Source organism: Setaria italica, chromosome IX (genome assembly GCF_000263155.2).
Source record: "Setaria italica strain Yugu1 chromosome IX, Setaria_italica_v2.0, whole genome shotgun sequence".
Taxonomy (NCBI): domain Eukaryota; kingdom Viridiplantae; phylum Streptophyta; class Magnoliopsida; order Poales; family Poaceae; genus Setaria; species Setaria italica.
The window spans coordinates 43,064,636-43,076,830 of record NC_028458.1 but is presented as its reverse complement, the minus strand read 5'-3'; the positions used below and the strand labels follow the sequence as shown (position 1 = coordinate 43,076,830).

Genomic DNA, 12,195 nt, shown 5'->3' with positions numbered 1-12,195 from the left:
CTATGCACGGAAGGAGTATATATGAAGTACTGGACTTGCAATGCTTGCCACTCATCTCTAATGCGTGGGTTTGGGGCAGAGATGAGAGAACTTTTACATGTCAACTAGCAAACTTTTACAAGCATTTTGCAGGATTCGAAATCGATCAAAACAATAGCTAACCATGCTACCACAAAACTTTTCCGTAGTTCGCTTTATCTGCTGAAAAACATTGATAAGTATCTATGTTATCTGTCATCAGCAAAACAACAGTCTTTGTTTGATAGTTTCTTCGGATTGTATAACTCTCTTTTTATTGGTACTACATCTCAGGCACTTCAAGGATATTCGGGATGAATCAGTAGTGGCGTATTGCCGCTACTTATAATCATTTCATTACATTAAAACATATGGTCTATGTTATGTGATGTAGGTGGGAGAGAAACGATTCTGGCAGGAATGGCATGGGAGTTGCGGGGAACAATAATGACATGCATGCGCGTCGCATGGTATTGGAGATGCCAACCACTCGCAAGAACATGGAAATAGTGTACGCTCTATTTCATCTCCATAGAGTCTCTCTCTCTCTCACACACACAGTGATGGGTGCGGCGGTGTTGCACGAGAGGAATCGATGGCAGTGGTGGGAAGGAGGTAGAGATGATGGCGGGGTGGTGGAGGTTGAGGGGAGGATGCTGGAGCCTAAGATGAAAAAATGATGTGGCGATTTGAACTATAGTGTCAAATACAATATTTGTCAAATACACACAGGCTAGCGTCACGTAAAAAGGGAGTGCCAGATCAACGTATATTTCATACGAGAAATGCACGTCAAGAGACAAATGTTGACATTATTTACATTTCAGTTGACGTAACTTAAATACATGCTTGATCATTAAGAGGTTACACTCTATCCTTAATCAAAACTAAATTACAATCCACCATGGCTGAGCTTGCCTGCCAAGATTTGCATGTGCAATCGCTGAAATTTATTTATTGGAAACTTCATCACTTCTGACCTTTGCTAGCTTATGACATTTTCTGAATATCTATTTATATCTCCAACAAGAAACATGCTATCTCAGGGTGATAGCCTGCCACAGGAAGAGTGAGAATCAATAAATCGCAATAAGAATGATCCAATATTGCACACATAGCTATGAAAAATTCTGGGTGCATCTTAGCATGATATATCGCACCTTGCTAGGCTTGATTTTAATATTTATATTTATTGCATATAAACATTTTAAAAGAAAATGCTAGAACTGATGGATTAGGTGAGACATACCGTCATAAATGTTATACTATGTTAGTGTACAATAGTATTTTAGGTCCATGAATAGCAAACTTATGATACATATCTTAACCATTTGCAAGAAAGAGGGATTAAGAAGTTACTAAGAATAAGAAATTTCCAGCAAGAATCTTGAAGACAGATTTATGTAATCTGGGTACTTTGTTTTGGTACTTTGCACTCATGGGTAAACCTTAGTATTCGATTACTTTGTGTCTTGATCCTTGCGTAGTTGTATTGTATATTTATATTGTCAGCAAGAAACATTGGGCATGATATTATGGACTCAGAGAGATCTAGTAGGCTCAACTTTACATAAAAGTAGGACATATACTGTGATATGAGTACATGAGAAATTGATCTTGAAATTCATACCTTTTCTGTCTTTAATATGAATTTGTATTTCGCAACCGAATATATGATTTGACTGCTATCTTCAGACCATCCTAGGCAATAATTTGGAAACACGTGTGAGCTATACCAATCGAAAAAATGAATTATGAATATAACACCAGAAGAGTTGTAGTTAAGAACCATAAGTGTCACAATTGGTTTGTAGCCAAGTTCTTCAGCAGCTCTGTTACAACTAAATGTTCTATGCAGTGTCAGATACTTGATCCTTGTTGGTGTTAGCACTTGAGGTGGGCAAAATCCATAATGGTGTAGTAGAACATTATATGCCCACTCTACCAAATAGCTTACTGGCTTGATGACAACCAAAGGTATTCTTATCTTGAACAATCTGCAAGAACATCCAACATATTGGAAAAGTGTACACCAACAATGAAACAAATAAACTGTTTATCCTAATTATGGTATAATATTATGTGCATAGGAAAAATAAATATACAATTTCTAGTGAATTTTCTTTATTATTTTAAAAGAAATAATATTTCATGATTTGTATATGATGAATAATGCATCGAAAGCTCTCAATCTTGTATCTATACAGTTCTTTGTAGTTTGTTCTATACGGCATACTTATATAAAATATAATATTTTGAATAATTACAAGCCATCTGTTAGAGCTTAAAACTTATAATTTTCTATTCGAAATCAATTGCAAAGCACAGGCTTCCGGCAAGGAAATAAGAACTATTAGAGATCAACGTAATTCATGTCCCAAAGGTGGCATATATATAAATTCAATGCATCAAATTCAATTTCCGGTGCAATAAACTTGAATCTCAAATAATTATTTTTTTGTGAGCGATGTATAAACTCTCTAGAACTGTCTATAAACTGTACCGATATGAATAATCTTTTACACGCTATGCACCCCACTCTTCCACCACTACAAAAATAACACTGAAACTGAGAATTGGCTACATGATGATTACTACTTGATTAATGCATCTGATGTAGTATATAGTAAAGGTACTATAATGGCACACAACAAATCAAGCTCAATATTTTTCATGTACACATTGGAATACTTCTTTTCATTTTCTATATTAATATGAACTTTGAGATATAAATTATATTAAAAGGAAGAGCACCTTTTGTATCCAAGTTCTTCATGAAGCATATATAGAAAGTCCCACATATTCATTGGCTCCATATTCGTTATAAAGTAGGCCTAAAAGTTTAAAAAGGTAATGATAATACATATATAGAAGTCAGACTGTCAGAGTTTATCATTGATCAGTTGTAAGAACATACTTTGCCTCCACTAGTTTTTGCACCCTCCATAGTAGAAAGAGTCTTATCAGCACAAATGTGACCATGTACCACATTTTCAACATACACAAAATCATCACGATTCTTCCCATCACCAAAAATAAACTGCAGTGATACAAAGCTGGTAAGATCCGCTTACAGATAGGTCCTAAAACTTTGAGTTAGGTCCTAAAACTTTGAGTTAGTAATTTTGTTGGCTTTGTATTAGTTATGAAGGCTTAACAATGCCTGTTATAGCCAGATATAGGTATGTCAACTTTTTGTTATTTCTATTTATCAGTATTAGGCAGTGCCATGACACACCCTAATTATCTGCCTGGTTCAAGTCATGAACATTTGTTTGGAAATTGAGCCACTATTTTGCAGGAGAACAAGGGCTTGTTTGGTTTGACGCTAAAGCGTACGGTGCCAAAATTGGTGTGCCCAGCCTACTGGGATGTGTGTTTGATTTGGCGTGCCCACGAGCCCATGCCAGCGCTAGTTCTTTTTTGCACCTAGGCATGATCTAGAGGGGGGTGGTGAAATCCTTCGCAAAATCGTTAGCACGCCCCGTGTTGGCATGGGGGCTGGACAGGAACCAAATGTCCCTTGAGGCTTGCTTCCATAGTAGATTCATATAAGATATTAAGATCAATAACTTGGACACTAGTAGATTTCCGAGGAAAAATCCTTACATTTTGTAGCAACTTGTTGTTATACCACTATTTACTACCCGAATAAAACTCTAGCTCAACTTATGGGAGTAAATCGACCAGGACTTTTGTTCAGGGGTGCAGGGTTGAGTCGATAAAGTGGATTGTTTGGGGTAGTAAAATGGACCTTTCCCTTTATAAGAACTAGGAAAAAAAATCCATTTTACTACCCTAACCAATCCACTTTGTACGCTTAACCCCTGGGCAAAATTTAGGTTCAATTTACTCACTCAAACTATTTTCAGTTGGTCCACTCTACCCCTAATGAGATTTCTCTTCTTTATTTCTTTGTGTACAAGTTGAATTTAAATTTCAAATTTACAAGGTGATTTATAACATGATTTCCTATGGTAGAAAAATACATTCAGAATTTTTCATGATTACTTTTCATGCAGTTTTGTGTTTCTAGGATCAATGTCGTATTAAATCTTCCTCACCTATGAAAAAAACCATAAAAATCTTAATGTATTTTGTTAACACAAGACATCATGTTCTCTATCTGCTAACAAAATTATTTGAAGTTAAAACTCGCTTTGCACATGGAGGAAAAAAAGAAAAAAATCCCATTAGGGGCTATATTAGATGAATTAAAATAGTTCAAAGGAGTAAATTGAACCTAAATTTTACTTAGTGGTTAAGCGGACTAAATGAATTGATGAGGATAGTAAAATGAACTTTTTCCAATTATAACCATCATTATGTTATTGCTACAAATGGATTATTCCTTGAACTATTTTAGTTAGTTCTTAACGTTAAACGTGGTATATAATTCCTTACATGTGTTTTTCCGCACTGATCCAGAGTTGGTATAACTATGTCACCAGGTCCAAAAATGCTAGCAGGGCGTATGCAACATGTTAGAAGGTCATTAATGCCATTGGCCTTCATAACTAACTTCTCTGCTTCTGCTTTTGTTTGTGCATATGCATCAGGAAACTGCCAATATAAAAACATATTGTCAGAAAATTCCATTTTTGAGATACTTTAATAATTTCTGTAGAAGGACAAATTAATATTCAAAGGAAAATAGTATAGGCAAGATATCTTTCACTTTGTCATCATGTGAAACATTTCTAGAATAAAAGAGATCCATTGGAGGTAGTATAGAAAAAAAAATCAAATGCCTGACTGTGATCGAGTAGACAATATCTAAAATTCTGATATAAACAATGTTTTAAGTTAATCTTGTTATACAACCTTGTCTGGGTATGGCAGTGATTCATTCACGTTGAGAAGTCCATGAACTCCATCGAACACAACAGCAATAGAACTGGTGTGTATAAGCCTTTTCACCTTGCAGATCATACAAGCATCAATTACATTCTTTGTACCTGTGCAGGTAGCATATAAATCAAAAGATGATTAGTAAACTTACATATCCCTTTATGTTAATCTTATAAATTAAATGATAACACATTTATAGTTACTAATTTGGTTAGTTCTCTATGTACTCTAGAGACCATATTTGGCAACTTCTAGTTTTCTAGCCTAGTAGTAGTACAAGTTTGAATTTAAGCTGATTTAGTGTCACGGTGTCCTTGAATATAATCATTCTTCTACTCACCCTCGGTGTTGACCTTATAGTGAAGTTGCAAGTTATTCTTGCTAGAATCCGCAGCAGCTGTGTGGAAGACAACATCCACCCCTTCAAAAGCTGAGTACAGGAAAATCAATTAAAAATCGAGATTGCAAATTACACCTCTTATAAGCTTCTTTAGCATCGGAAGTAGTAGCATTCATCACCTTTTATGAGCTGGTCTAGGTTGCAGACGTCCGCCGAGGCATAGACGGCGCGGCCGTCACGGAGGGCATCGCCGAGGAGTCCCTCGTTCTCGCCGGGGCCGAGCACGATATCGGCGGCGAGGTCGGTGACCCGCACATGCCACTCACCGGAGCGGAGCAGCGCGGCCACCAGGTGCCTCGCCATGAATCCCCGGCCGCCGGTCACCGCGCACCACCGCCGCCTCGCCTCCTCCTGGCGGCCACCATTGTTGCTGCCACCGTCATGCAGCGACCCCATTTAGAGTTCTACAGCAAACACGCGAGACCAGGGCAATAAAGTTCTAGGTATCTACGTGCCCATGGCTTAGCCCTTGCACGTGTATTTATAGTCTGGACGACAACGTTGTACAGGAAGAATGCAAGGGGCGCCTAGAAATTAAACAAAAAAAAAGAAGAAGGACAACCGTGTTGCCGCTGTCGAGGCACCTTCACCGACGCCTGTGCGCCTGCGAGCTGATGAAACCTCTGCACCGACGCGATCGAGCTTGTCTGCTTGCCCTGCTTGACGTGCTCCGTGACGAACGGCACCTACCTTGCTTGCGCAGAACCTGGCGCTAGCTAGCTGCGCACCGACGAGGCCGGGTAACCCGGCCAAGTTCAAGGGGCTGAGAGCTCCGGATAAATCCTTGCACACGTACGTCTGGAACAGAGAGATGGATCACTCGGTTTCGCCGTGTCCGGACACGGAGACACGCCGGCGGTGACTCGGCGTGGCTTCCGGCGGCCCGACTACTGTCTCCACGTAGCTCGTGCACGCGTCGCCGTGAGAGGAGTCCAGATCGTACTTACTCCGTCCACGCCAAAGGCCATCGATCACATGACGAGTTGGTCCCGATGATGTAATGTGGTTGGTTGGTGTTCGGCGATCTAGCTCTTACAATATGTAAGGAAATAAGTGTAAAACTGAAATAATTGATTTTGTATTCGTACATGATGACAAAATGGATTGTGCATGAATAGAGTACCGAGTACGTTGTGAGAAAAATCACTAAGACCAGGCTATATTATTTTGTCGAAGTCCGAACTTTTGCCAAATATGCTCAAGCTCAACCAAGTCCCCCTTAACTCTTAAGTTTTATATATACGAGTTTGGTGAGCCTGAATAGTGGAATTTCTTTGCAGTACTCTTGAAAATGCTTCGTGAATATCGTCGTCGTCAGTGATCTCTGGTGGACGGTTGAACAGCTGCCGTGCTTGGAGCCTCATTCAAATCACCAGCAGCATCCTCTTTTCTCTTCTTCAACTATCATGTAGTAGTGTCAACTTTACTTCAAGGAGTATATATAATGTGATGGAGTACATGTGTGTAAAATTCATACCTTTATTACTCTCTCTGAGATAAATCTTTATTTCTCAACTGAGTATACGATTTGACCGCTATCTTAAGGCCATCCTGGACCATTTGTATAAGTTTGTGAGTAGTTCAAATAAATAAAAGTGGCACAACAGAAAATCGAATTAAGAAGATAGGCCAAAAGAGTTGAAGTTACCATGAGTGTCACAATTGGTTTGTAGCCAAGTTCTTCAGCAGCTTTGTTACAGCTAAACGTTCTATTGAGTGTCAGATACTTAATCCTTGCCGGTGTTAGCATTTGAGGCTGGCGCATTCCGTAAGGATATAGAACCTTGTATCCCCACTCTTACCAGATAGCTTATTGGCTTGACGACAAGTGAAGGCAGTCTTATCTTGAATGGTCTACAACAAACTTTCAACATATTAGCAATATGATCTGGTTCTATCATGAGTACTCTTAAAAGTATAAATCACCTTCAATGAAAAAATAACTGATTTATGATAACTAAGATATTATATTATATGTAACTTCTAGAGGTAATAAAATTACTACAAATCTAATAAATTACTTACTGAAAAATAGAAATGAAGAGAATAGTTCTCAATCAGAACCTCTATCTCTAGTATAATTAAGAACTGATGAATATGAGGCAAATATCATTAAGACTTGTAACTGAACATATGTACATAGTGCACCTATCAATTAATGCATCAGTAACAATGCATCAATGTACAAACAGAAAACAAGAATAAGAATATTCTATAAACTTATTTTAAGTAGTTTGATATGCACCACCAAACTTTTGCTATAGAATTTGATGCGTATTGTACTTGGGCGAGGAAATAAATACAACAGTGACCAAAAGCAGTTATTATTCCAATTGTGAAACAAAATGCAATGTATTAAACCCAACTATATCGATGTAGTAAATATGAATCTCAGATAAATAAATTTGGTTGAGTGTTGCATGTCTTCCACATACCAGTACAAAATAGTGCCATTATAATATATAACATTCTACATTTTAATGTAATACCCTAGCCCAAATACTATAATAGTTGAAGTTGTTGGTGTCCCATGTGATCCAATTGTGGTTGTAGTTGGTGTATTTAGTACCACCTTGGAGTTTTAGGGGTGAGGGCCAGTTTATATAATCCTTGTCGTTCAAAACATAGCACATATGGGTTAACCCTTTTACACGAATGTTAGATTTATAAGCCCGGCAATCCATCAGGGGGTTGCCCAAGTGGTTGATTTATAGGTGGAGGTGATTGTGAAACCAAGAACTCGAAGGTGATTACAAGAACACGAAGGAGACACGAGGGTTTTAGATAGGTTCGGACCTCCGGAGAGTAATACTCTATGTTTTGTATGCATGGATTGTATTGCTTGGTTATGAGATTGGATGAGATGTCCTCGGGAGTGCCTTTAGCCGCCTTATATAGCTGACGACTAAGGATTACAAGTCAGTTTGAATCTAATCTACTCGGTCTTTATATGGAAAGCAATCTGAGTCGGACTACAAAATGCGTCCCACGATGTTCGGGTAGATTTGGACAGTCTTGTTGTCTTGACGTGTACTCCAAGTAACTTCATGCCCTCGGCCCACATGTCTTGGTTGGGCGGGCCCACTTGTCATGTCCGGCCAGTATCCTGGTCAATGGGGACCCATGGGGTACCCATATCCCTCAACAAAGCAATGACGAAAGTGTAAGAGAGGTGCTATGCGTATACGGGCTCGTTCCATGTGAGGAGCTAAACAGATTTTGGAGCGTGGTGTTACTAATGGTATTCGGAGGATGAACCCTCGCTGCATGTGCATGTGTGTGTGGCTAGGCCCGCAGTACAGCCGTGTACCGAGGTGTGGTTCTAGGAGTCTATTGCGTATGTGGTGAGCTACCAAGGGTGCCAGCCCTTACGGTGGAGTGAATGTAATACTCCAGCCCAATATCCTCTAGTAGTAATGGTTGATGGCCCATGTGGTTCAGTTGTGGTGGTTGGTAGGTTTTGTACCACCTTGGAAGTTTAGAGGGGTAAGGACCACCTTATAATCATTGCCGTTTCAAACATAGCACCTTCCGGTTAATCCTTTTACAGAAAATGAGGATGAAAGTGTAAGATAGGTGCAATACGTATGCGGACTCGTTCCACACGAGTAGCTGAGCCGTAAGCAGATTTTGGAGCGGTGCGCACACCCTCAAATTGCTACAATGAAACTAGGATTTTCCAAGAGCAAGGTTTTACTATAACTATTTATGACTGCACCATACCTTACTCTCACCGTTCAGAACGTAAGACATATATTGACTAGAGAAAAGTCAAATTAAGTTTACAAATTTTATATTTGTATTTGAAGGGATTTTGAGGTTATATTGAGTCTTTGCATCAATACATTAGCCACTCACCCTACTAGGTTCATACTTTCTCCCGACACGGTAACAAATTTTTTTGTACACTTGCCATTCATGAGAGTCAAGCCTGCGATCTCATGCCTCGCCTTCACCTATAGCCTCCTTGCAATCCTAGTAAACTAATTGACCATAGTAGTCCAATATTTTTTTTGTTTTGACAATGCCTACAAATTTGGTATTACTTGCGCTAAATGAGTTCAAATAAGAAACCACCTAGAGAATTGTAGATATCATTGAAATCTACCATTGTCATATAAAGTTCGATCGGAGTTCGCATGGAAAGTTGTGAATGTCCCAAATTAGTTGAAATTCAAATTAGAAATTTGGGATGGTATGGGCTGGCAGGGATATAATAACTATCAATTCAGCTCATAATAAGTTTGTGTTATTATGAGCTGGCACAGATAGGTGGTAGCATGAGCCGTCATAGATAGTCATCACTTAGGTACTGTGCCAGTCACTTGGGAAGCTTATTGATGCCGGCTCATCTTATCTATATAAACATTATTGATGCTTTATCTATATATCGGTCCCAATTTTCGTCATGGACGAGCCTACAGGGAGGCGTTTTTTTTTTTTGTAGAAGGGGGTAATTTCAGGTTCACATGGAGTAACTATTTTTTAAAATTGAAAAATAAATAATGCTATATTAAGATACAAGCATACATCCATATAAAGCGCACCTTTTGTGTCCAAGTTCTTCCTGAACCAAATATACAAAGTCCCACATATTCATTGGCTCCATATTAGTTATAAAGTAGGCCTAAAAAGTTCAAATATTATGTCATAATAATTTGTAGTAGAAAATAGAGTTTGCCATTCAAAAGTAAGAACATACTTTCCCTCCACTTATTTTTGCACCCTGCATAGTAGAAAGGGTCCTTTCAGCACGTATGTGACCATGTACCACATTTTCAACATACACAAAATCATCGCAATTCCTCCCTTCACCAATAATAAACTGCAACAATGATATTGTGTTGGTTAGATTCACATATGTATGGATTGTAAAACATTGTTTGATACTTTCATTGGCTCCGTATCAACTACACAAATAGGGTTAACAATGCCATTTATGGCTTGATATATTGGTGTGCCAATATTGTGTTATTTTAGGCTGATTTAGTATCAGGTGATGCCATAACAGGCTCTAAGTCACCAGCTAGGTTTGCTCGAGCCATGAAGACTATTATGGAAATTAGGCCACTTTTCATTAGGAAAAATACAGATTTCTTTTATAGTAGATTCACACCAATTAATATATATAACCCAAAGTCAATAATAAACTTGCAAGAAAACTACTAGTACTCTAGTAGCATGCATGTTCTCATTACATTATTTATAGTGAATATATAACATTTCTTTAACCATTTATGAGCAAAAGGTTTCCTGCACACTCATTCAGTGAGTCGTAGGTGCCATTGATGTTTTATCTCAAAAACTTATGTTTATTACTTCAAAATAGTTTTTAGTTAGTTCTACAATCTTGAGCATGGCTTGTACTTCCTTACATGTGCTTGTCCATATTGATCCGCATTCGGTATCAATACGTCACCAGGGCCAAAAATGCTACCAGGACGAATGCAACAGGTTAGAAGGTCATCAATGCCATTGGCCCTCATGACTAACTTCTCTGCTTCTGCCTTTGTCTGTGCATATGCATCAGGAAACTGCCAATGAAAAACATTTATTTGGTTAAAAAACCATTTTTCACTATACTTCATTAATCTGTGTAGTCAGACAAATATTCAACAGAAAATAATATGGGCAAGCATGCCAAAAACCTCTCCTTCAATGTATCGCTTTATGAACCATTGCCTGAAGAAAACAGATGCAATGGATGTAGTATATAGCAAATTAAGTGTCTGACTGAATAAATAGTCAATATCTAATTAAGAATATGTATAAGAAGTTTTAAATTGAGTCTTGTGATGCAACCTTATCTGGGTATGGAAATGATTCATTTACGTCGAAAAGTTCATGCATTCCGTCAAACACAACAGCACTAGAACTGGTGTGTATAAGTCTTTTCACCTTGCAGATCTTACAAGCATCAATTACACTCTTTGTCCCTGTGCATCAGGTACCATATAAATCAAAATCTAGTGAGTAACAAATTTATATCCCTTTATGCTACTTTCATGAATGATAACAAATTCATCCTTCTGGGATTCAGTTGGTTCTGTCTACTCCACAGCTCATATTTGTTAGAAGTCCACTTGGCTAGCCTAGTTGTAGTACATATATCTAATGTTGAATTTATGCTGAATACCCATTGAAAAGGAAGGATTCCAATTTATGTTTTGACACGGTCTGTTCCTTATGGACTGTACAACTTTGGCGATAAAAAACTAATAAAGGCGGCTCTTACAATAATGAATACCACCTCGCAAAAACCTCAGCAACATTTATATGTCAGAGTGCTTCCACCCTCCTAAAATTTTAGCTTCTAAAAGGTGATTAAAATGTGACTAAGAGCCAAACACTCCTTCTAAAAAGTGACTAAAAAGTTTTAGGAGGCTCAAAAATTTTAGTCCCCTCACCCCCTCCTAAAACCTCCTAAAACTAGTGCTGGACTCCCACTACCCCTCCTTTATTGCCTCTGCCCCCGCACCCTCCTCCCGACTGCACCCTCCCCAACCCCGCCGCCGCTCTCTCCCTCCTCCACGCCGGCGCCCGCGCCATCCCCTGCTGGATCCGCCGCCCCCGCCCCCTTGCGCCGCCGCACGGGCCGGCAGTGGCGCCCCCGCTCCTTCTCGGCGCCGGCTGCTCCCCCAATCCGGCCGCCGCTCGATCCGCCATCGATGCCGGCTTCCGCGACCAAGAACCGCCGGCCGGGCGCTCCCCCGCCGGATCCCCACCGCCGAATCCGGGAGAGGGAGGACCGGGAGGGGGGCGGCGATGCCGGGGAAGAAGAGGAGGGGAGAGGCACGGCGGCCGAGATTGAAAGAGAGGGGGCGGCGCCACGGAAGGAGGGAGGGGGCAGCGGCCTTGGAAGAGAGAGGGAGGGCGCGCGCCTTGATTGGAGGTAGGGCGCGTCAGGAAGAGAGAGGGAGGGGCTG

At 39.7% G+C, this 12,195-nt stretch overlaps 1 protein-coding gene and 1 pseudogene across 1 annotated transcript; both read right to left on the bottom strand.

The window, feature by feature from the left end:
• Positions 1 to 732: 732 nt before the first annotated feature.
• LOC101779594 (3beta-hydroxysteroid-dehydrogenase/decarboxylase) lies at positions 733 to 6,222 on the bottom strand. Its single transcript, XM_004984019.4, has 9 exons — positions 5,389 to 6,222; positions 5,210 to 5,299; positions 4,843 to 4,976; positions 4,423 to 4,581; positions 2,936 to 3,058; positions 2,773 to 2,852; positions 1,808 to 2,015; positions 1,649 to 1,719; positions 733 to 1,073 (listed from the first exon to the last, which is right to left on the bottom strand). The coding sequence occupies exons 1-8, from the start codon at positions 5,663 to 5,665 to the stop codon at positions 1,660 to 1,662; spliced, it is 1,131 nt and encodes a 376-aa protein (XP_004984076.1). The 5' UTR covers positions 5,666 to 6,222; the 3' UTR covers positions 733 to 1,073; positions 1,649 to 1,659.
• A 103-nt stretch (positions 6,223 to 6,325) lies between these two features.
• Positions 6,326 to 12,195, bottom strand: part of LOC101773800 — a 7,319-nt pseudogene continuing 1,449 nt past the window's right edge.